The 26504-nt window shown below is 39.9% G+C and overlaps 1 protein-coding gene across 8 annotated transcripts in view; it reads right to left on the minus strand.

Moving 5' to 3' along the window:
- Positions 1-26504, minus strand: part of KANSL1L (KAT8 regulatory NSL complex subunit 1 like) — a 67593-nt gene that overhangs the window by 2003 nt on the left and 39086 nt on the right. For 6 of the 8 annotated variants that reach the window (XR_005105696.1, XR_005105694.1, XR_005105698.1 and 3 more), the window contains 8 exons: positions 17598-17760; positions 13504-13614; positions 12965-13102; positions 10422-10546; positions 8855-8979; positions 7864-7918; positions 2053-2165; positions 360-540 (listed from right to left, as the gene is read on the minus strand). Coding sequence is in view for 2 of the 8 variants with exons in the window: in XM_037396961.1 (XP_037252858.1) it covers positions 360-540; positions 2053-2165; positions 7864-7918; positions 8855-8979; positions 10422-10546; positions 12965-13102; positions 13504-13614; positions 17598-17760 (1011 nt within the window). In the remaining 6 variants the exon portion in view is untranslated. The other 2 variants (XR_005105695.1, XM_037396962.1) reach the window with 2 other exon arrangements.

A 26504-nucleotide genomic window follows, 5' to 3' on the forward strand; every position in this document is an offset into this window, starting at 1 on the left:
AGCTACAGTGGAACAGGCACGGTATGGGAAGGGGGAAGCTCTTTTCCATGGTGCCAGACCATCAGGATACCTGACACCGTAACGATCAGGCCTGTCTGGAACCCTGGCCAACATCCCTGGTAAAAGATCCAGCATTGCTGAACGCAGGCATGTCATGCTCACCTCAGAAACACGTGCCGTGGGTACTGAGCAAGGAAATTTTTACATGTTCACAAATCTTGGGCTTCATTGATGAAGTGTAGCAACCTAGTTCTAAACAGGAGCGCTACATTCAGGATAGTTTCAGGTTCTTTGTTTTAGGTTAGATATAGTGGTCACTGAAGACCTGACCAGACCTGGAAGCTATTGGAAAGACCCACCTTCGCTTCCTGGCTCTCCCTGCAGACTTGTGCAATCCCTGAACAGACGGAGCTGTGGGCTTCTGAAGTCAAGTCGGGAACAGGTTCAGCAGCACAATGCAGCGAGGCACAGGAACTGCCGTGGTGGTCTTTCTGCACTGAGTCTTGGCTGTGTCGTCCGTCAGCATTTTTGCTGTAAGATCTAGTGTGAGATAAGAGACAAGAGTCTTAAGGGCTGCTCCCTGCCCTTTCACAGTGCCTGGAAGTTTAGATTTTCTTTCAAAGTGTGCAGTTTCTCCTTACATACTGTCTATGTTCTACTTCTTTAAATCAAAGGAGATGAAAACACATGGTTCTTGACAACCTTGTCACAAGCGGAGTGCTGTGTGGAGGAGCTAACTGGGTAAAACAGGGCTGGAACAGGTACACTCTGGCTGCAGAACAGCTGGTGGCTGGTCCCACTCTTGCACCTCGCTCCACATGCTCACCAGAACTGTAATTTTGGACAAGAGAAGTCAGCTGTGGGCTCTTCCCACTCAGGAGAACATGGCGTCATTCACAGGAGCCTGCGGAGTCCAAACCGCAATGTCAGCGGACGGTGCCAGTGGAACTCAGGAAGAAGCAGCAGGTCCTCGGGCTCCCCCTTCCCACCTCTGTTCTGGACTCGTCTCCAAAGCAGTCAAAATAATTTAAGACAACTAAAAAGGCTGACCTCACCTTTTGTACAAATTTGAACTAGATATAAAATACTGGCATACATCTTAAATGCCAGGTGGCAGTCTGACCTTGCTCATGTCAAGGGCAGTTTTACTTCTGAATGCAAAGAGCACTAAGATTTCACCAAGGAGTTCATAGTGTTTCAAAATTAAGGGGACATACAGAACTTGTATTATTCAGTACACTTTCTAAAGCTTTTTTGATGTTCAAAATCGCTTAAAATAAGAATTCCTTAATAGAGTTTAGCTCTAATTTTATCCTGCATTAAAAAAAAAACCCTCCCTTTGCATATTTATTCATAGTGTCACAGTTCACTTTCAGCCAAGAATAGACACAAGCATATGATAAATAGCAGAAAAAGTTATCCCAGCATTTATAGGATGCTTTTTGTCCTGGCAGATCCTGAAGCAATTTATGGGAGTCATTTTCTCAGAGCCAAACTGCAGATACGGTTTTATGATGTTCACTCTCATATGCACTACTTTTTGCAAGACTTCTAGGGCTTGTATTTAATTTCTGATGAGTTTTGCACCAGACGGTAAGCCTGTGAGAATTAACTTATTTCACGCAATGACTTTTTTAAGCCTACGGTCCCTGGCACAGCCTAGGACCCTTCAGTAATGCGTCTCTGAATGCAGTGGACTTTCATCTAAATCAGGTGAGTGAAGAAGGGCTCATTTTACACTTGGTGGCTAAAGTCGAAATAACTGGGAGTGGCACAAAATAGCAGAGCTATGCGTTCGGTATGGGAGTAAGATTTTTATTCACTAATACCAGTTCACTAACATGCCAAATTTTGGTAAGTATGCATGCTTCAGCACTGCCTTCCCTTTCCAGCCACAAAACCAAACATGCCTGGTACTGTCCCTGATGAGTTAATTAATGAAGAGTGCCCCTGTTTTCAAACTTCTCTGTGACAGCATTTCTTAAACTGCTGCACCAGCAGCCAACACCAGTGGTTCAATAGGAATGCTCTTATCAAAGTCAGTACACCTGCCTGCTATTCCTTCTGGGCCAGCGGCTCTGCTCCCACAGCGACCACCTTGCTCGCTCTCTTTCTTCATACTTCGTATGACGTAAGGAAAAAACTTCATCTGACAGATCTTCTATCTGTAACGAAATACAGGGGTAGCAGCTGCCATAATTAGGAACATCACTAGAGACAAAGGCAGCCAATATTATATATAATTCTGCAAAAGCCTGTTCACCAAATGAGGAGGCAACACAATGCATGCTTGCGGTGCAAAGGCACATCAAAACACATATGCATTCAGCTTAAAGTCTCACTAGAGCGCTAGTATATAGGATGCTGTCACTTTCATTTTATTTCTTTACATGTCTGTCTGTGGTTGATGTGAATGGATATACAAATTATACCCCCTCCCCCCCCAACACATTTCTCTCTATGGTGAGAGGCAGAAAATTAAGAGGACAAGTATTCATTTGCAAATCAAGGCAGTATTAAAAGCATGTAATAAAGACAAGCAAAAATTCTAGGAGTTTCCAGAGACTGCTTTAGGAGGAGAGGCTGGGAAGCAGCAGGATTTGCCAGCACGGAGAAATAGGTCTGCCTGCGATCACCAAGGACTTTGATAGCTCCACATTGAGAGGAACTCAGCAAACCTGAGATGCTGCATTCCTGCTACGAAACCAAGCAGCAAATGGTTTCTGCTTCGAAAGAGACTATTTCTTAGCAAATGATTTGCATGACTCCTGTAGAGCTTAAAACAGCCTTCATGTGAGTACTTTTAACTGCTCATAGCCAAACAAGAGCCAGCTTTTTAGGTAAAACTGAGATGTAAGCTATTGCATCTGACCTTCACTGTGAAAGAACCATCTTCATTTTTCCATTGGCAGCACACCAGGAAGTTTGCTCAGACATAGCTGGGCGAGAAGCACTTTGCTGCCCTTCCCCCTCACTCCCCAGATGGCCGGGTGAGCTCTTGGCCGGACCCCTCCAGCACAGCTCAGAGTTATTTCAAAGTGCTCCAAACCATTCAACCTCTTCAAAGTTCACCTAAAAAGCCAAGGTTGGCAAAAGCATATGAGTGCTGCAGCCATGGATTTTATGCCAGCCACTCCCAACTCAAAAGCAGAGGAATTCTAGGAAAGAACAATTCCTGGTTGTAGGAGCCATGAAGCTGCACTGCCAGATTGGTCCTGGATGAGAATCATATGAATAATAGGGGGGGGGATGTCATGGAAAAGAAATTTATTTTTTCGGTAAAGCAAAATCCGCAGTGGTATTATACAAGTAACGTTTATCTTCTAATTGAGTCTGATAAAACACAGAACCAAACACAGAGTCCTCGCTGCAGTGCCAGATAGCGCCATACAATATAGGTTGTGCTGTCAGCTAGAAGTACTCCGCTCCAGGCAACTTAGGGCCCTGAGGTTTTGTGCAGAAGCCATTCTTTGTATCAAGTCTTGCAGCACTAAGGTAGTTCATGACCATTATGGTACAAGTGCCAAGCATTAGAATGCTGTAAACTATCTGGTAGTGGCACTCAGCTTACCAGAGAGCACATTTCCAACCTAGATGGCTGGTCATGAACTACAGCACCGGAATGAAATTTAATGGGGTCAGTGAAAAGGATCACCTGCTGTAGCAGGGGGGTGGACCGGATATCTCCAGAGGTCCCTTCCAACCCTGACCATTCTGTGATCCTAAAGACAGCAGTACGATCTGACTCGGCCACAGGACTTGCTTGCTAAAACTGTAGCTGTCCAGTTCCTCCTCAGCCCAGTGTTCAACAGGAACCTTCAAACAAACAGGCCTGCTTTGTTTGCCCATCTCATGACTGCTTTTTGAAGATTCCTCATTGCTTTAATTTATTTATGTTAAACACAAACGACTTTGTTAGCTGCTGGTTTCCTTTCATGTAGGTCAACTTAATGGCCTTCCTCCTCTCTCTGGAATTCACCAGCTCTCTCACTTGGATGGCATCAGTACGGGGCTTCATCTCAGTTCAGATTCTGTCTTTCCAAGGTCAGTGATGTATAGCGTGAAAGTGAGAATTTTATGAACTACAAAAGTGCTATTCCCTCAGGGAAAATTCAGGATTTTTCTGTGTGCTCAGATTTCCTTTGAAGTGGAAACAAAAGATAATTTTGAAAGAAAAACTTAGACTTTGAAAATACTTTTCTTAGCAAATTGCCAAAACTTTTCATGCTGGGAAGAAACTTCATTTTTAACAAGCTTCCTTTCAAGAATCAAAGTCCACATTCCTGTCCAAGCAAAGAGTTTTGAAAAATACAGAAATAAGCCTTACTGTTCCTTTTCCATAGCTGGTGATAGCAGATTTAACTACTTGCTTATTTAAAATGAGTTTTACATTTTCTTATATAAAGATTATTCTTTGTTCTACGAATAAAATCCTGTTACATCGGAGTAAAAGGTTCAGCACAGCCTCTGCTCCTCCCCAGCTTTGTGACACTTTATATATTTACTCCACCAGCTTTAGGTTAATTTAAACTTGCTTTAACTGGAGAAATTTGATTATTTTTTTTTTTTTCCCCTTCACTAAGGTTAGTTTGAAAAAGGACAAAAGAACTGTCATTCCTCAGTGGATGGGTCTGGCAGTGATGTTGAGAGAAAAGACTATTAGGAAGGCCTGCTTGTAAGGCATGTCTAATGATTTCACTCAAAGAAAAAGACTTAAAGCAAACCAAGATTTGGACACACACCCACACACACCCATCGCATCTAGTTAAGCTGCAAGACACTGTGCATGAATGTTGAATTGCACCAGGAATATTTCTGAAAGGTTCTCAAAACAACAAAGTCTGTGCTTCGGTCTTTGGCTTCATGGGAAACACTGAGTCATAAGCCATGAAAACACTTATGCAAAACTAATTACACACAGAATTATTCCAAAGTATTTGTCATTACTAAAACAGCTACAAAATAAACTTGAACGTTACTTTACAACTATGCCTTGCCAGAAACTTTAACCTGGACAAAACAAATTAAAAACAAAATAAAACAGGAAAACCTGCGCCACACCCTCCCATGCCTTAAAGCAATAACAGACTGCAAATTCATACATGCAAACCAGGAAACTCAAATGCTCTATTTCCAAAAACTAAGTATTTTTAGAGCAAGTAATAGAGCAGACATAGATAGTAGATTAACTTTTGCATTGCCCATTTGTTTGTTATGTTTGTCCTTGTAAGGCGGAATTTCCAGAAACAAAAATGAGACACCCGAAGAACCATAAGCTTTTTGTACTCAAATAGAGACAATAATGGTTAATAAGCCTGACTTTCAGAAACTGCTGAGTTCCTGTCCCTGGAAGTGTGGCTCCTATAGAACATGACACATTTGGGACCTCACATTTTAATGTAACTTGTGGAAACTTTGGATGCAAACTTGTTGCACAGATTCAGGTTGTTGCATTGAAAGCCTTATGGAGAAGAGGGAGAAGATTAAAAAAAAAAAAGAGGAAAAAAAGGTATCAAGTAGAACAAATCCCTAACTGCTGGCTGACACAAGAACTACTCCAGAAGTTTTAAATTTAGCCATGCAGAAGGTAGGCAGAACAGAAACTGTTACACAGTCCCACCACAGGCTACTATGCAGTGGCAAGCAAAGGAAAAGCTTACTTATGTAAAAGCAGAAAGTATGTTTTGCCCTCTCTCATCCTTCACGAATAATCTACTGAAGCTTGCCTTGATTTCAGCACAAGGAACAATTTCAAGAGTCTCAGAATGCAAGTGCAGAAAATGCAAAAAGGTAATGCTGCTGTTTTCTCATGTCATTTCCCAAGCTTACGCAGTAACAAATCTAACTCGGCCTAAAATCTAAAGCAAAGGAAGTGGAATTATGATCAGACAACCACCTTTTCTTAGTATTCTGAAAAACGTCCAAACCAATTAACATGATCCCAAAACAAAAGGGGAAAACTGGCAATAGACAAACAAGAACTTTTAGCATTTTTCTCTTGTCTGACATCTCTCTCTTTCTACCCAGCAGCTGGCAGACAATACAGAAGCAGTGGACCACAGCAGGAGGCAAAGCTGCTTTATTGTTAACTCAAGTTATTTCCTGGCCAAAGGATGAATCATACAGGATCAACTCGTCATGCCAAATACAAATGTAGTGGGAGGGCTACTAAACAAGAGATTAGCCCATGAGCTTCAGAGAGAGACACCTTGAAGTCCCTTCAGCAAAATCGCTAAATGTACATGAGACAAGTCATCTGTATGGGTTCTGAAATCTAAACAAGACATTGACCGAGTCTTCCAAGCAAGTCCTTTGAAGCCCTGAAGTCAAATCACTGTTGAAATTCTTCTTTTTCCCCTGCGAGTGAGCAATGAATAGTAGATTCTCAAGGGACAGCGACTTGCTGCCGTTATTATTATTCTCCAAATGGTTTAATCAAATATCCTTGCAAGATGGTTCTCCTATGTATGTATTTTGACCTTCTCACTACAAAAGATCAGGAATGTTTCCTGCTAGCAGAGATGGCACCAAACTAAAAGGCAGTGGGTCAAGGTCACATAAATCTGACCACCAGATTTCACAAGAATTTCTCAAGTGATGAGGAAAGGCAGGGACAGAGTAAGTTTTTCCTTTCCGTCTGATCCAAGAGTATGGTGCCAGGTAAGTGCAGCTACACCAGGCAGGGAGCTGAGACGGTGATGCTCTCCAAAAGAAAAGGTTCATTTCCATGAAGCAGGCAGCTACAGACCTAGTAAAACTGTGTGGAAGCTAGCATCTTTGTGGAGAGTGTATTTTCTACCCCAAGGGAGTGGCACAAAGCTTTGTTTACTGTGTTTAGGATAACCTTCTGTACCGCTACCCAAATGCAATCTTTTCCTACTAAGGCACTTAAACCCTGGTTGTAGAGAGTGTCTGAAAAAGGAGCTCAAGAACAAACATTGTGCATGAAGGTACAAATGTAAGTCCTAGAGTTACTACAGCTGATAGTGGCCGACAGCAAAGACTGTAATGAGGTTAGAGTTATCAAAAAGACAGCAAAACAGGCATGTTTCTGGAAAAAAAGCCACAAAAAGACTGGAAGGACAGAAAACCAGCCCAGAGACCAGACGTGCTGGTACATTCACACTGGGGTTAGGAAATGCATCCAACATCTGATTAGGGGAGAAAGGGACCCCCAGCTGCAAAGTCCATGGGCATTCCCTGGAAGAAAAAGGTGGATTCTTATGTCTGGAGGAAGCAACAGTAGCACACGATGTGCAAACTTAGTGCAAGAGGCAAGCAGGAAATGCTGAAGGTTATGTTGTTCCTGACAAAGCAGAAAGAAGAAAAGTTTGCTCCCAACAGGATGGTTGCAGGAAAATGAACACCGAGAAGAAAACTGAGGAAACCTGCTGGGCCCATGTGCAAAAAGACTGTTTACCTTCTGAAGAGCAACGCACCATGGGAACTGGCCATGAAAGAAGAGGATGGGAAAGGACAGACATTATGGCACAGGTAGCCCTGAGGAGACAGTCACAGTGCGAGATCAGGTATCGCAGTGCTCAGGAGCGGGGGCGGCAGAGGCCTGACCAAAGGGACCCTTTTGGGAGCACTGACTGTGCCAGCACCAAGGGACAGAAGAGCCAAACGAACAAGTGACCAATGATTATTAATGGATTCGCTCACATTTCTGTCATCCACCATAGGGTCAAGTAGGTTGGGATAAGACATTTTCACAATCTGATACTTAATGCTTCATTTTTGAAATTTGAAGCTTACCAGGATTTGCGTGAAGTCAGTGACTTTGGAAAATATATACCGATTGTCCCAATTATATATCTAGTTTAATTAAGAACTGGTGACTTAATTAAAAATACAGCCTACCTCTTCTTCATCTGTATGAGATCTTTCTAAAGGTTGAAATTCAACAACTCTCCAGCTAGAAATGAGACAAGGGAAGTCAAATTAGTTTACTTAAATGCTGTTTCATTGTTTCAGCAATACAAACAAATCTTCTGTTTCTACACTATATTGTTAGTTACCCCTTCTTCAACACTGCTATGGCCTCAAAATTTCTTTCAATTAAAATCATTTCTTATTTAAGGTGCCGATAACAGATGCCAGAAATGTAGGTTTTCCTTTCCCAATCCAATATCCAACCTTTCCTTTTCCCAACACAGTCTTTAAGCTATCCAATAGAGCCTTAATAATATTTTTAGCTTTAAAGACAATATAAAAGCAAATACAAATTAGAGATTTAAAATATGTAACAATTGCATTTAGCCATTTCAGGCCATTTGCTAGTAAGATACTGAATTATAGCACAGGAGATTAATTGCCCTGTTTTCACAATTTGAAGATTATTTTTTTTTTTAGAGTAAGAACAAGTAATTTATACTATGGAAAAAATTAAGCTTATTCTACTGTATCAGAATGGATACATTTTGGAAAAATATGCTAAAACCACTTCTGTTTAATTCACTGAAGATAGTTAACTATTTTCATATGACCCATAACACACAAAACCCCCAGTAACCTCCAAATAACCACTCAGAGTGTATCAGCCTTATGGCACATTTAAGGCCACAACTATCACTACATTTAAGATGATAAAAACCCACTTCTGTTTTTAGCTTGTCTGTGCATCTGCCACCTCCCTGTGTGTATCAGACTGTTTCCCTTGTACTGTCAGTTGTCCAGTCTTCCCACCACTTCAGTCACACAAATTGAAGTGCACAGAAAAAAAGCCCCAATCGCATGAGAAGTTCATCTTAATACTATAAAATTATGTAACTACATGTTCATGATATTCTTAGTTAACACTCTCATGTTCATTTTGGTATCTTCTTTGCAACTAAGGAGGTAATGAACAAACCTTGGCGTAAGGATTTCTTTGTACTGTAATTTCTCCAACTTCGATGGTGCCACAAGCGACATTGGAATAACGATGTTGTCTATATCGTAGGAGCTCTCACTTCTCAACCTCCTCCTGGAGTTATGCTGTAGAATATAATCAATACAAGAGGAGACTCATCAGCTCGAGCCATAGCAACTACATGTTAGCTGAGAAATACAGAAACTGCCCAAGGAGAAAGTCTGCAACTTGAACACACTGTCTAGTGTCTTAATGACTTCTGACTCCATTCCCTCCCCTCCCTCTGCCCCAGTGGAATCTCAGCAGACCTTAAAAGCTATCTCATGTCTGAGATTTACTTCTTGATGGCAAAACTCTTATTGAAATCAGTGGGAGTTTCCCTTCCTTAATTTGTTACAGTTAATTCTGAATACTTAGGAGGACTTGAAAGTTAACGCTGCCTTCTTCATAACGTTCAGTCTACAAAGACAACCTTCTATAAGCTACTAACCCATAACTCAAGTGGTTCTCTTCAGTGTGACACAATTAAGAATTCCAAAAGAATGAAGCTACATTGAGCAGTGAAGAACAGCCTATATAGAAAGTGGTTTTCTGAAAAGAAATGCAAAAGACAGAAACTGAATTTCTTTGCTATGATCACAGTAGGATTCCTGGTGGTGTTCTCTGCCCACTAGTGCAAGGAACCTACATGGGTCAAAAACTGAGATTCATCGATTACAGGAGAAAGTTTAGGTTTAAATCACGATACGTTCCATAATACATGATCTCAATTTTCAGCTGAACATTAATGGAGGCAGTCTATTCTAAAATGCTCATTTAGGTGTTCTTTGACAATAGTCTGCTCCAGCAAGGGGAAGAAAAGGGGAGTGTGCATTGTCAAAACTGCGTTGGGGACACAGATTTAAACTCCGCTCTCCAGGAGTCATCACCAGATTGAAACATGATGACTTACAGAGTACCAGCATACCAGTAAGCTTAGCAGAACCGCGGGACTGAAATCTGAATATTCTTATGAAATTCTCAATGAATTCCAATAAAACAAAGTGTGTTTCTGCAGGGATTTTACTGAACCAGAGCTCGGCTGCTTCTCAGCAAATTTATATACCAGAGACTTTGCCTGTAGTTCTACACAAAAGGTTTTAAATAGTAAAGCTGAGAGTTTACAAATTCTGTGACTGTATTTGCACCATCAGGCCATTTTATATAGCTGCACCAAGACAAAAGGATGATAAGAGCCCTTGTGTAAAATTGGGAACATAAATCACAGTATATTTAATGAAATTTGGGAGAAAAAAAAAAGAATAAATGAAAGGCCCAATGCCAATAAACCAAACTTACACTCCAGTTATATGGTCTGCAGAATTTTTTTTACAAGCAAGAATCTGTTTTAGGAACACCACATACTCAATCTGGAATAAATTACTTAATGTAAGCCTTTTAATTCACTGTAAAAATGCTCCATGCTCTAACAATAAATGAGATGTAAAAGGTGTGTGGTTTTGGATTATTAATTTGTATGACCCTCTGTTGATATTTTAGTTAAGACAGTGAGACATTTTTGGTTTACCTGCGATGAAGTGCTGTGAGCAGGCCTAGACATCGCATTGACATTGGTCACGGCAGCAAAACTGCTATGGGATTCTGGTTCTGTGTGTTGAAAGGAGAATGTCTCAAACCTAGCATTATGTTCGCCTGTCACAAAAAACAGTAGTAAACAAATGCATACTGGCTGCTGTCTATTAAAGATATTTTTCCATACAGTAATAGTAAAGTCATTTCTAGAAGCCCACAGCTAACCAGTTACAATTTAACAAATAATAAAAAAAGCCATCTAAATAAACCCTTGCTACTCATCCTGTCATTGTTGTTCCACAAAACCCATCCCTCTCCTTTTACAAAGGATTTCTTCTTGTGGAACCAGTTTCATATGGGCAAATCCTACTTTTTTGTTTGTTTGTTTCAGGAGCTGCCATACACTACACACATAGCAAATGCAATCAGACTTAAGAGGAATGCTCCCCAGCATTCCCTAACAGCGCTCTTCCCTGGCTGGGGTGCATCTCACTGATGAGCCCTCACTGACAGTTTATTCTTCGATAAATCATAAAACAAAACCGGCAGCAAACTAAGAAAAGTTAGTTTCTAGATCTCCATGTGTGGTTTCTTCTAGTAGTGGTCCACTGCTCCAGACAAATCTTAATTCTTGTTTACTCTTATTCACTTCCACTGTAAGCAGCATTTAGGGGGATTCCAAATTTAACCAGCTGTGTTCTGCTTTCTACCTTAATTTCCAGTAAGAAAAGAGAACTCAGATTTAATACACCAATGAATAAAAAGAATCAGTGCATTCCAACATGGAAACAGAGGTAAGACTGATCCTAAAGACTGTACTGCACAGGCTGGGTCAAGGACATGAACTCTCATCTCCCAGGCGGCTCCGCAACTCCCTGGCACACAGCTTTTATTTTTGGCCTTGTTCATCAGGCTGACCTTCCCCATGGATAATTTCTCCTAGACAGAGCCCAAATTAGGAATAAATATGTAGTACTACACCCATAGCACTAATAAGCTAGAACTTCTGCTGCTACTCATGAATACACTACATAGCGGTTTTCTGGCATTGGGAAACTATGATCCTCATGATAAGACTGGTTTTTTCTGTTCCATTAACGCAAAGAACTAAATGCTATTGACAGAAGACTAATTGTAACTTCAAAAGGTTAACGGCAAGAAGTTTTCGCTCTTGCTAGTGCTCCCAAGTAACTTGAATTGTTGATCTGTGTGCGTGACAATACACTTAGGCAAACAGCGTGGCTGCAAGAAACACTGTGTCAGCATCTGTCTTTTGGGGACCAGCAACTGGGTAGGGAAGCGGGTGGCATGGGCAAAAAAAGGATCACTGATAGTGAGAGGGGACAGGGCACAGCACCCCTGGCAGAGACAGGCACAGAGCGTAAGAGAGGGCTGTACAGCAAAAGGGAGGACTGTAATGCACAAGGGGAATGACGCAGAGAAAAATACCCATCCAAATCAGACAGTTTTCAGTGTGTCCAAAACCACCTTTTACTCTCTCCTGTAACTTTCTAATCATAGGATTTTTTTGGTTTGGGGCTGTGGTTTGTAGGTTGTTGTTTGGTTGGTTTTTTTTAAAAAAATAAATATCATAATTTTTGGTTAAATCATCTCTGCATTAATTCCCATATCTCCACCTCTATTGCAAGATTACACTAGCAGTTTTACCTGGATATGCACCAGAAGTGTATTTTTCTACAATGTTAACAGATCATTTATATCTTTTAATTCTTTGAGGAAAATTTTAAATATAGTTTGTTCTCTTACTCAGTTATTTACTTTCTTCAAATGTCTTGTGAGGAATTTTGCCAAAAGTTTGCCAAAAGTTCACATAAATGAACTTGTAACAAAATCTGTTAGGTTTTACATTCTAATAGCCTGGAGAGGTAAGATGTTTTTTATGGTGTGCTGAATTTTTTGTCCTTAAATTGTCACATTATTCTACAGAACTTTCAGGACACTTTCTATTAATTTACCAAGTGCTGAAGCAGAGATTCAATGGCTTGAAATATAAAGATAACAAGGATGAAAACACTAATTATAAGCACTGGCTACCCACAAGTCATTTTAACAGTCTGGAAGGAAACTAGAACCACAAATGACAGTACACAACAAATGAAACGTAGGTAACCAAAGATGCCAGGAATACTAAATGTTTGATTGGGCACATGATTGGACAGATAACTTTGCAATTCAGTCTGTTTCACTGACTACTATAAAAAAAAAACCTTCATATTAAAAATAATGACAGCCAGTATGTGAAAAACACTGTTGGACTGCTGAGCAGTTTCCTTTGAGAGTATTCAAAAAATAAAATACAGAAGCTTGTCTCTTTTTGCAATATATACTCAAGAAGAAGACGGCAAATTATTTTCATGGTGTCATAAGTCCATTTCTTCACTCCTGTAAAGTTTCATAACAGTATCCTTTTTGGAGACAACTTACAATTAATTCCTAAAGCCCAGTGATAAACTCATTTACACAGTACGTATTTTAAAAGAAGTAGTGCTGTCTTAAGCAATACCATTTTTTTCTTACCTACTGCTGTCTCACTTAGGTGTCTTTTCTTTCTTCCTTCTGACAGCTGGTCAGATGTTCCTGACACTGACTGAGATTTGGAATTAGATAAACAGCCACCGCTCCATTGTTTGACAGAAACGTTGTGTTGATTATAGTCTACAACAGAAAAAACATGTATCGAGTTGAAAACTTATTTTCCATTGGTGCAATTTACAGGCAATCTCAACTGCTGAACTATTTCTAATGGAAAAAAAACCAGACTTCCGATAGGAATCCAAATAGTAAACAGTACTGCAGTCAGGCACCTGTGACTGCAGAGCGCCCATGGTGCAAATTCCCCCCACTTGTATTAGTGCCCTCCTATGGCTCTGATGAGATCATTTCATGCAACAAGGGAGAACCTGGCAGCGTGGTCTGGGAAGAGATTCCTCTTCCACCTAAAGCCTTAACCAGTTACCTTCTCTGATAACCTGCTTTGTGGTAAAATTCTAAATTGAACCTATTTCAGTTAGAAAGTTTTAAATATATTAAATATTAAAATATTTTGCTTTACATACCATTTTCTGGAGATACTTTAAACTCCACTCCCAAAGATGAGGTATCAACAGGTTCTCCTTTGATGTCATCCTTCCTTAATAATGTTTCAAAGTATATGTGAAGAGGAATATCTAATACATAAAAAAAAATATCCAAATGGAATGGGGTCTGTATCAGAAAGATAGCAACCTAAAAGCCAATGAATTATGCATCATTGCTGAAAGTCTATGAATTGATTTACACAATATATAATACAATATATTCTAGTAATATAATCTGTGAGGAATATTGCTGCCTCGAGTCCTTCAATTCATGAAGAACGGCAGAGCTCAGTAACTCCTGTGAGGACTGATTACTTGTCTACGTGGCAGCAGTGTCTTCACATGGTCAAGCTGAAGACAATATAGGAAAACATGTCCTGAACGTGGTGAGAGCAAAGGAAAACTCGATGACAATATACCAAAAAATCCCTGCCAGACATTTCAAAGAAGTGATTTTTGCATGAGTGAAAGAGAAAATTCGAGGAAAGGTAACTCATCAACATAGTTATTGTACGAGTGCTGTCCTCCACTACAGGCAAAGATCTGTAGTTTTTGCTATCAGTTATCTAAGTACTAGTAAGATAAACTCCAGTAATTGCCTGGAAGGAGGAACTTAAGGTATGTGTCTTTCTATTAGCACAAAGTGAGAATTATGCCATGGTAAAAACAAATCCATTTTTAGCTGTGAAGCTGCACTGCCATACTACTGACCAAGTGGTTCCAAGCTCTCCCACACTAAGAGCTTCTAAGGCTTGACAGGGCAACTCAGATCGAGGTGGGATCAAACCTAAGGATGGCTCCTGAACAAGTCCCGGTGCAGGCACACACACACATTGTAGATTAACAGCACTTCTTTTGGTGTTCAAAGTCAAGGTAAGAAAGAGCAAGGTTGTCTTACTCTGGAATAAACTATGTTCATACCTGCAATTACTCCAGAATTACACTTCATGAAAACAAGCTCTGGATGGTATCAAGTAAGAGTAAAACCGAGGTCTTGCCCTCTTACCTAACTCCTGCACAAAACTCAGCACAGCAGAGAGCACACGGTGCGCCTTTCCTGTCATCTGAAAAGGCTTTGGTTCAGCCTTTTGGGTACAAGTAATTAAGGTTTTTGGAAATTGTGACTACCAGGAGCCATGAGGTAATTTCAAGGTACATTCCTCCCTTCTCTCTCTGGCAAAGGCTACAGCAGGGCAATGTAAATTCATTTCCCGAGGGAGTTCTAACTCAGAATTAGTCTGCAAAATATCTCAAATGGTAAGGACTTTACCCACTGTTGCAAGGCAGGAAGGCTTAAGAAAAATAGGTTTCTATCTGAAAAGCCTTTCCAGAAACAAATTTACAAGAAAGAAGAGAAAATAAGTAGAAATAAATATGTCAACATAAGAAACAAGCTTGACATTACATTCAGAATGAGAAGAGGACAGAGGGCAGGGCCAAAGGGTGGGCTTTAAACTACTTTTATTTACATACAACCTTAGCCTTGTGTGCCTTCAGGACTTGCCAGGACAAAACCTTTCAATATACTTTGCTAACCAGAAAGAACAATTTATTTCGATTTGATATGGATCTAACTAGATATTTTGTCACAAGACCCCAAGGTTTCTGCTGTGTTTCCTATTCTACTTCTGAGAAAAACATAAAGAAGGTCTGAAAGGTTTATTAGTCACAACATTTAAGTAATGAAACAAACAAAACATTCTCCTGTGTTCTTTTGTCTCAGAGATTTTTTTTATGTGCTTCTGTATCTTAATCAAAAGGTCAGGGGTGTTTGTTCCAGTTTATCCACAGACTAGGTGCAGAAATGCCAGAAACCCAAACTTCTTAGATAAAACCTATAATTTTCCAGTTATCAGGGTGCAAATTTAAAGAGGTGCTTTTATGTTCAAGGGATGCTGCAACGACTGACGCATTTTTGGTCAAGACTCTTGGTAGTCTGGAAACTCTGAAGGCAAGGGTTAGAACCACAAGGATGACTATGCTTCCAGAAATGAGTACAGTAGTGAGCCAGTCCCACTACACTATATTTACTAGGTTGGCTGCAAATTACGATTCTCCTTTGAAAGTAAAAAACAAGAGAATAAGTACCCTGAATGTAAAAAATTAGGTATAACAGAGAACAACATTTGAATCTCAACCTTGAGTCCCTCCTCTTACACTGAAAAATCCAACTCCCAGATTTTCAAAGTGGAACAAATACCACTAATCTTTTTTTAACTCACAAAGGAAATTAAGACAAAACCCTTTTATTTACTCTGTTGACAAACATTTTTTTATTCAGAGGACAGTGATAAAAAAAGAGGTAGGCACACCACAAATGGTATTTTAAGAGAAGTTATCCCTTTGGAAAGGGATAACTCTAAGGAAGCTGCAAAGAAAACACGAAAATGAACCAGGCTACCTGACCATGTTGGAAAATTTCTAGCGTGCATTTATTCACAATAATTCTTTCATATGAACGAAAATGACAAATAGACTAGTGGTCTTCATGAGGAGGTAGAGACAGCAAAGTACACAAAGCACAGACTAGAGCATGAATCTAGCCTTCCTTAAAAACAAGAACTGCATCTGAGCAGGAGATAGTAAGTCTAGCACTTTTTTCCTGTCTCAACTATTATTAGGAAGGCTAAGGCTCCTTGAAAAGAGAATAAATATTCCTCAAAATAAAGATGTTCTTGGTATCGGAATTAAGTTAAAATAACATTTGCTTCCTCCATCCTGGCAAAGGGACCAAGAGTAGCCACAATGCAATCCAAAGCCTTTCATTTTTTTTCATGAGTAATCCTTTTTCGAGAAAAGAAAACATCAATATTCTTGTTAAACTTCCTAGTCTCCCCTGAGAGTAAGGTAAGGATGAACACAAGGAGCATAGCCTTATATGACTATCCTTGAACAGATTTCTAACCACCCTGGCTCCCGTCCAGCTGGGCTGTCAGAGTCACAGGGTAAGTGATGGAGAGCGTGTGTAAAGAAGAAAGATTTAAGAAGTGTTTTTGTTTCTTTTCCACAACACAGTCCTGCTGACTAGGATGTTTGCTGTTGCACTCTTGAAGTGAGTGTTCTGTTTCCCCTACCTGTTCCTCAAAATAATCTTCTGTTTACGCCACACACGGGATGTAAAACCTTGTAAACCTGCAAGGGTTGAGACCACCACAGGATTCCATGTCCACGCTTGGGTCTTCTCTACTGGCCAGCGATAAGTTCCCCAAACCCAAGACCTACTTATTAAATTACTACCCTGACTTCCTAATACCAGGCTGCAGTGTCTGTGCTGTCATTCTGGGAAGACAGTGGGTTTGATTAAAGACTCAAACAGTTCCATGGAAGTCCCTGCCTCACTTCCAGGATTATTTTGTGGCAAAGCAACTCCCTGAACAGCAGAATTCCTGTACTGGTAGGCAACTACCTGGAAATAGGTTTTTCCCAACATACCATAAAAAACACACCATCCAAAAATCACATAGTATGAATCCCTTCTGCTGATAACAGCATTTAATATCCTATTTTGAAGCCCCAAGTGCTGTCAAGTTGCACCTGCACTAGTTTCGGGGCTGAGTCATAAACAACATCAACTGCATTATTGTTCAAAAAGATTAAAGAATCAGATGACAGAAACCATAAACTTCAAAGACCACAAAAAAAGCTGACTATCACAAAAACAATTAGAAAACCTAAATAAAGCTTTTTGGACCTAGTCCAAAGGGCCTGAACTGAAAGTTGTTTATGAAAACACCACAACCAAGGTATCATATAGTCTGTTGGTAAAAGCACCATCTAAAGGACTAACACTGACTCAATTAGACACACCATGAAAACACACAGAAAAATCCCATTTTCCCTGCCCAGTCTTTCTTGATTGTAATCACATTACTGGTATGGGAACATTAGAAAATGTGTTTTTCAAATGGATGAAGTTAAGATCTTAATTTAATCTAAACGTATTTATTTTGCCGCTGTGAGGTTTTCTGTAAAAGAACTAAGTTCTAAAAACCCCTCAAAAGAAAAGGTAGTACATAAGCTGCACAGCTCTCACAAGCACAACCACCCTCTGCTAGTGTCATTGCATTACTTACCTGAAGGGAATGATAAGACTGGATGGAAGGAAGAGTCCAACTCTTGCACATAATCTAGTATCTTAGATTCTGCGCTGTAGTCACTACTGCTCAAAGTGGAGGCGGGCATCATACATGGTAACCGAGTTTTATATGGAAAGGAGGCATCTCTAGATGGTGAAGTCTGCAAGGATACACAGAAACAAAGGTTAACTTCTCCTTTACCCTCTTTCTTCAAATTAGAGCAGGGGGGTGGGGGGTGGGGTGTCAGTGAGCTACACTCTTCAACATGGGAATGGGAAAAATATTCCTACAAACTTCAGGCAGTTTAAATATGAATTACCTCCACTTATCATGGACTGTAGTGCACAGTACAAACAATACAAAAAACCCCTTAAATTATGGCCAGGAAACAGCTGTCAAAGTTTCCAGAGAAAAACGTAACTGTTTCCAATCATTATTTTTATATATCCTATGACAAACACCTATTAAAATTCTATTCCAGCACAATAGGCATGGTATAGATGCACAAACAAAACTAACACCAGACTAAATACAGGAGTCTCCTCTGTTTATCCCCTTAGTCTTAGAAAGATTCTTAGTATCGCTATCTCTAGACAGTTTGAGCTTGTACATTTTAATGCAAGACACAATATTAAACATTTTGAGCACACTGAGTTCTTACACAAAGCAAGAGGGCAAGGTCCTTACCTTGTTATAATTTAAATATCAGATAAGCAACACAAACAAAAGAAGATACACAGTAATAAATACAGAGATGGATGCATTGAGCGTTGATTAATAGGTAGTAAGAAGAATTACTAGAAAGAGGAGAGCTGCAAAGAAAGATTAATTTAGCTGTTTATTTGCAAGGCTTGTTAAAGCACAGAGGGTGAAATGATGGATTGCATAGAACTTGTAGGCTTGAGGTAACAGGACACAAAGGCAAAAAGTAGGGTGAAATTGGGCAGGGGTCAGCAGCAGAGTGCAGGCAATATACTGAGCTCTGAAAGACAGAAGGAAAGAACTGAACATGATACTACAAGGCAGCAGTCAACAGTAATCTGTGCTTCAGAATACGCTACAAAAGCACTGCAGGGAGATAGTGCTACTTCCAGCCTTACAGGATGCTACAGTAGTAACTTCAAAGATACTGACTTTTTTAAAGGCTTCCGCAGGTTTTTGATACTTTGCCAAATGCTGCAGATCCTACAAATGGGAAGGGAGGGAAGGGGGCACTGGGGTACCTTCAAGGGTCTCAGCCTAATGCTGTGCAAACAGCCACAATTATCATCTCCTGGAAAAGGATTTCAATGTAAAAAACTGTAAGACTGAATATAACAGTGGTCATCTGGATTTTCTTATCACTTTTTATGGAATGAAAGGAAAACATCGAGCAGTTGCATTAGAGGCAAGATGATCAAATTACTTGTATTTGCAGTACTTTTGCTTTCCAAATGCAAGAAATCTCTTCAACTGCTTCTGCCTGCAATATTCCAGGCTGTATTCTAGCAGTGCCACTCATCCGTTAGTGATGCAGTGATGTTATCCACCACATAAAATCCTCTTCCGCTTACTGAAATCGGTCCTTCTGCCAGGTGGCATCAGTATTCACAATGCACACTAACTCAGAAAATACTCCATTAAAAAGCTCCCCTTTCCATCTCTTCCCTTTTTCTCAATCAACGCATTCCCTGATGCTGGTATTGTACTGCAGGAAGTATTAAAATCAAGTAAGCACCTTATGATGCTGGAGTAGAGGAGACCCTGTGGTGGCGGTGGTGTTCTTGTATTTCGCTTTCCCCCCACACACAGGAAAACATTAACAGTCCTATATCCACCCTAATCTCCATGCACAGGTGTATGCATGAATACTTTCAACTTAATTTGGAAAGAATTATGGTCCAGGACTCCTTCAAATCAATGTTCTGTTATTTTCCTGTACAGACATATGGGACTCTTCATCTGTTAAACTTTAAACATCCATAAAGTATTGGCAGAACTGGGACCTGTGTTTGGGAACACTAAAGGGATAAATGCTAAAGCAAATTTAATGTTTCCCATTATATGGGCCATTAAACTAAAGCTTAAAGAGTTTTTAGGTAGTTGGTCTACCTTAAATGCAATAAGAGCTTGCTTTTCAAAAATGCACAAAAGCATATTTCCTCTTGATATTTGGTTTTTAGAAATGAACTAGTTTACTGAATCTCCACTGTTTAAGCTGTGACTGCAACCCTTCTGCTTGCATTTTTTTTTTACAGAAATGAATCCCCATTACAGTAAATAATAAATCTCTCATTTTTAAAAGAAGAAATTGCCAAAATTAATCAGTAAAATTACCTATAAAACATATAAAGATCAATATATACTGACATCCCATCCTTTAGTCCTGATTTTTCTTGCTTTAATTCACTTCAGTCCCAAACACATTTGGACTATAACTTAAACTTAACCCTGCTCAAAAACATGCATACATGGTCAAATAAATGCCACAGTTTCAAATTATTTTGAAACAGTATTAAAATCCATTTGCAAACATCAGTAAATGCAAAATTGGTTTTCTCCTCTTGCCTGTGGTGGGAGTAACAAAACCTTGCCTGAATTTGTGCGTTATTTCCTTGAATGCTCTGGCATCAACACCTAAATAATTAAATCTTTCATTAAGTCAATTTGTAACTAAAAAGAAAATAAGGATTTATGGAGAAGCAAGAGTCGCTTTATTTAAATGCCTGTGAAGTTACTAGAAAAAAGCTAAAACAAAAAACAACCCTGGCAGTGTCTGTGCTCCTAGCTACCGGATCTGGTTTGAATTTCTGATGGAGTAGTTTTCCACTGGAAAATGCTGAATTAGTGAAATCATGATGTTTGTTAGGGATGTCAATTTAATCAGCTCTTGATGAAAAAATTTCTGAAGCCCTTCATTCTGGAATGAAAGCATGCTGCTCAGTCAAAGAAAGTGTTTCAACCTTATTGAAACAAAACTGGAGAACTGTTTATTGGAAAACTAATTTCTCCCCCCCTTCCAATTCAGTTCCAGTTCAGTACAGTCTACAATCCAACTGGCTTTTACAGCAGTTAATTACTGATTTTGTAACACAACAACAAAAAGTCCACCAAAACCCAACTGAAAACAATCCCACAAATATCCATTCAACCACAGCAATGACAAGTGGTTTCACAAAAACCATAGCATACAGCTTTGAGAAGACAGACCTCTACCATAAGCTTGACCACAATGCCAACCCTTCAGAAAGCAAAAGATTACTAAATTCTTACCAATTTTTCCCCTGCTATACTATACTTCATACAGCTCTTAAAACATTTTTCTTCATTACTGAAATACAAAACCTCATGCTTCCTGAGCTCAAGTAGATCTGAAGAATAACATTACATTAAACTGATTCTATCAAGGAAAAGAAAATACATCGTATTTAAGAGGAAATCAGAAGTGTGCAAGCTTTAAATCTTCAACTAAAATAGCAGCTATGTTTTAAACTTCATAAGGAATGGTGTCACCAACAGAATCTAATTTTCTAGAGTATTATGAATTTTAATCTTGGACTTTTTTCCCCACTTAGTACTGTTTTATTGGATCACAGAAAATATAGTGAGCAATTTATTTTGATATTCAAAACAATTCTTGCACTTGCTTCTGATAAATTGATGCATTAGACAAAGCATGACTGGCTCATGCCTCTGTTCTAGAAGGGTCAGAAGGCTGAATGTTACTGGCCAACCATTCTTCTGCAGAGAAAAAATTCTGAGTCTATGAAGCATGCCATAATTGAAAAGAAAAATGTTTTGTGCTCCCAGTTAAAAATTCTGAAATGAATACTCGTTTCATGGTTTCAGCTACTGATCACTGAAAGTCCTACCATTTTTGGAAGCATGCCTAAGTGTAACAGTACGGAGCGCCACAGTTCAATTACACCAATGTGTATGAATCTAGTAAGTTAATTAAGTTAGCTCAAATACACTCTGCTGAATACCTGTCACGTCTGCTTCTGATTACTCTTATAAGCTGAAAAAGGCAAGGAAAAAGCATTTATTCTCCCTACATGCACAGAGAACTTTTCAGCAATAGAGGAGCTATGCCCCTCAATATTAAAAACTGTTCTCCAGTAAATGACTAGCCAATTAAATTGCAGATATTTAATGATGGGACCCAAGAGAACCACTGTGTGGGTGGCTGATGCCTCCCCTTTGAACACCAAACACACTGCTAACTTTTAATCCTCCAGAAGTGCTACGTACAGTTCAAACGAACACAACACCACGTTACCCACTTGCTTCTGTGCTTTAGCATCTGCCTTGAAGGTGAGCTCACTTTTCCATGGCCTCCCTCTGGTGCACACAACAATCTGCTCTGAGCAGAGCTATGTCCCTCTGGCAGAACGTACAGTTAAATGAAATTTTTTATTTCACAAGCTAAACATCAGGGGTCTCTAAGCAGGACTTCACTGCACAGTGCTTTTGGGAAACATACAGTACACAGTGAAAGGTTACTCTGAAAGCCCCAAAGATCTTTTCTCTTATAAACAGGTAGTGGGGGAGACGGCGGGCAAAGCATCTAAGACATCCCTACATGGGAAGGTGCATAACATATACTGATGATGCATACTACATGACAGACTCCCTTTCAGATGGAAGTTTCTGTATATGTCAAATGGACAGACCTTTCCCATGCACTTGCCTGCAATCTGTATGCAGGTCAGGTACAGCGAAGCAAGCTGCCCTGGGATGTAGCCAAATTCATCTGCCCCTGGCCCTTCTGAAGCTCTTGCTAAGGGCAAAGTGGCAGATCCTGTGGCAGACACAAGTTTTTTCCAGGAACAGAACTGAGACTTTCGTAAAACACTAATGACAACTTACTCAGCATCTGTCTTGTCCCAAATTCAGATTTTTGATCATTGTCATAAATGGAGTGGTAGCTTCTACCATTCTCAGAGACCACCCACACCTTGTAAATATATATGGAGTTTAGTTTCTTTAATCCTGTCATAAGCCAATGGGAGATGGACTTTCACCTGCCCTGTGGTAAGTGGATGCTGTCCTCAACATCCTGAAACAAAGACCTTTTGTTCAACTAGCCAATCCATTGGAAAATCAAGGTTAGCGCTTAATCTTTGACCACTTAAACCAAAAGAAGGAACAATGTTAATCCACAGGGATATCTTTTCAAAAACGTCATGCAGAAATTAAGAGTAGATGTGATTAGTAAAACATGACAGAAATGTCATAATAAGCTAAAGGTACAGGACTGCAAGAAGCACATTTCAGGTTTTTCATTCTGTAAAAAAAAAAAAGAATTTGCAGGCTGACTGGCTTGCCACAAACCTCACAAAGGATGGATTTAGTTCCACTGGCCGTACCACAGTATCACAAAGCTAAAGGTGTTCTCCCTTCCTTCCAACTAGACAACGGTCTTGTCACACATTCAGAATAGCTGAATGCGTAGGAACACTTTTTTATCCCATTCAGGTTTTGTTGACTTTTAACTAATATAAGACCTTATTTTTTAAATTCCTATGTTAAAATAGTAATTTTACCAACTATCATTTTCACTTACAAACTTGGTAAACCATAATCAAGAGATTCTCTTCTCCAGACCAAGAGACTGACATATCCACAGAATACACCATTTTCATTGAAGCAGGGTGCATCCTCTTCTTGAAACCAGTTTGCAGGAGACTTGGCAACACAACAACATTCCCTGTATTCATGGCTTTTTAGAAATCAGCAATGCCAGGAAACTATGCAGAAGCAGATGGCGGAGCCAATATCTAGGGATACCGAAGAGGGAGATGACAACCAGTAGACTCCTTTCAGTGCAACTAAGGGGAAATGACTACTTCACTGTGTGAAAAAGCAAAACTTCTAGCTGGCTACTGAATAATATGCTTCACAGTTACTGCTGTAACAGTGCGGTGTCTTTAAATCTACAGACTGAGGGAGCCACATGGCCAGCCAAAACCAGGACACTACAGAAAACACTAATTGATAACAGCCACAAAGAATTCACTTGTATCTCCTTAAATGCAAATAAACCACAACATGGGATAATATGGGAGAGGAAATGGGATTGTATTCTAGGAAGCAGGTGCTAAAATATTCGTCCCCAGACAAACATATCACCTGTCAGAAAACAGTGTACAACTCCCCCCCCTTCTCCCCGTCCCTTATTCTCCTTTGCTGCTAGCTATAGACCACTTGCAGATAGCAGACATTTAGCAAGTAAGAGAAAGGCTCTGCATGCTGTATATAATACAAATTATAAAGTATATCTACACATGCACTCTTTCCCAAAAACTGAAAATTAACAAGACTTTGGGAAAGACCCATATGTATCCTGTATATATTTATCAAGTGGCATCTACAAAAAGTATCACTGGCTCTAAGCATGCACTGGGAATGTAGCAGGACACAAAAATCATAGAACCAGCATAAGAACTAGATTAAAATAAGAAACCAAACCCCTAGAATTTAAATACTTTTTTCCTGTCTGTTTTGGAGCCTTCTGGAGAATCACTCACTTCCACCCTTTTTTTTTTTTTTTTTAAACCGCTAAATGAAAGCAGATATTCTGCTGCTCTCACTTAACTCCTGTTTGAGACTGAAGAAAAAAAACATGTGGCGATAACTCAACTGCAAGAGTTGGCAACATTACACCAACTGTTTGCTTGTGGTACCTAAAATGTAAGCTTTTGCACCTCAATTGCCAACTTTCAGGGTGTTGGCACCTTTGCAAGTTTGAATTCTGGTTTTCTCCATGTGCCTCAATCCACACAACCAACTCTTCCTCCAGCAGGTGGAGATACAAATACAATGAGAATTTTCAGATTAAAAAAAACCACCGTGCTCTACAGCCCTGCAAAGAAACGGATAGGACCAAAACTGATAGTACTCAGATCTCACTGCTCTATTACCTCTTACCTTTATTTATTTATAGCTGTATAAAGTTTTCATAGATTAAAACACCACCTAGCTTCAATGACATCTCTTGGCGAAGCACAACTTGACCAAAAAAAAAAAAAAAAAGTTGAACTAATGTCATTACTTAGGATATTAAATGAGAAACTAATAAAATGTACTGGCAAAACAAATTCCTTGTTACTATGAAAACCCTGCAGCAAGCCACAAAGATAAAATGAAAACATCAGGGCATGGCAGCTAAGCACAGACCTCTGAGTTTCTGACTAGTGACAACACTTCTATGCTTTTAAACAAACTTAACAGAACTTTTAATATCTCACAGATAAATCAGTTCCCTCAAGTTTAGGCCAAAAATAGCCAGAGAAGGAGATACTATAGGTCCTCACTATAGGAAGAGCATTTGCAGAAGCATCCATAGACTTTGGGTAATCTGGGTGGGGGGAAGCAGTTACAAATGCAACAACCACTGGGAAATGATTCAGTTGGTACTCATGTCTCAAAGTCCTGACACAGATCTGTTATTTAAAGACCTTCTTAGTTTTAATGTTTTCATACTCTTGGCCTTCTTTCTCAGCGTTAAAACCACGTTACATGCATTTTATAGGAGGAGACAATGACCCAGAGGTTGTTTGACCTGCCAGCTGTAACAACGCAGCAGATCAGGCATTTGAATGAAGCACTCTCAGACTTCCAGTCCCTGCCTGCAAGCATGTGTCCTCCTACTAGACCATGCCTGCAGTTTACTCCTTTGTGCTATCTTACACGCAAGTTTTAACATTCATTCAAAAATCATGCTGAAGAAACGCACCACTACAATCATGTCTTCTAGACTGAAGCACAGACTGCAGTCTTAGGGTTTATTGCGCATGTGGATTATTCCGAGTGGCTTGTGCGCTGACTCACATTCAAGAAATGGCCTGAGCTCTTCTGAAGCTATTTAGATAACGAAAGAAGAAAGATACAAAACAGATTCTGCGGCCAAGAGATGACGCATCGTGAATTAGGGGACAAGCGGATTTGGCCCCAAAGGATGTTTCAAGTTCCTGAGGATACTGGATGGTGGTAGATAAACCAAACACCCCACATCCTGTTTTATTTATCTGTAATCTAACTATCTTGTAGATCTGGCAGGTATTCCAGAGTTTCATAGAGTTCTATGTTTTCTTTTAGATACTACTCTGTGTAAGCATTATTAAAATAGCAGAGTAGGGGAAGGTGTGGTCCTCCAGAAAAGAAAGAGAGCAAAGTAGAGGACAACATAGAGCCTCTCTCAACAGGCACTGGGAGGCTACTAGGTCACTCAAAACTCAGACTTTTGACAGCACTGTAAATGTATGTGGCATGGCACTAGATAAGAGAAAAAATGTGGCTCTCTTCCCAGTGACCTTATGAACTGACAGATGGGATAGCAGTTCACAGTTTCATACTTTGCTCTTCCTAACATGGATATTGGGGGCGGGGGAGGGGGTAGATGAGGTTCCCAAGCAAATCTGAAGAGATGTCAAGGGCAACACTCTGAACGCCATTCAATGCACAAAGGGTACAAACAGTCATCCCCCCCAAAAAACCAAATTCCTCAAAGCTATCCCAGTGTTTCTTAATCTTCCACACATGGGAAGTCTGCATTTTGCTGTGATTCTCTGGTCAGAATTCTTTAGTCATCATCTTGCTCAGATTACTCTGCAGAGCAGCATCGCCCATCAGCACTGCCAGGCACTCACTTGCCAGCTGTTTGAACCAGGCACTATGAGGAAGATGATGCAGGAGCTGTGATGTTCAGAAGATGCAATCTTCTCCTCAGACTTTGGCAAGCTGGTCTCTTAACTTCATATATGCTGCAGGGAGGTGGCAGCAAGTCTTACCTAGCTCTAGCTTGCTCTCAGGCAAATGATCTTAAAGAAATGGGGGTCCTCACAGACCATGGTACCAGGAGCTATATAAATACGCAAAACTTGAAGAAATACGGGAGAAGCACTTGCTAGAGATTTACATTAC

The sequence above is a fragment of the Falco rusticolus genome, chromosome 8 (genome assembly GCF_015220075.1).
Source record: "Falco rusticolus isolate bFalRus1 chromosome 8, bFalRus1.pri, whole genome shotgun sequence".
NCBI classification, from domain to species: domain Eukaryota; kingdom Metazoa; phylum Chordata; class Aves; order Falconiformes; family Falconidae; genus Falco; species Falco rusticolus.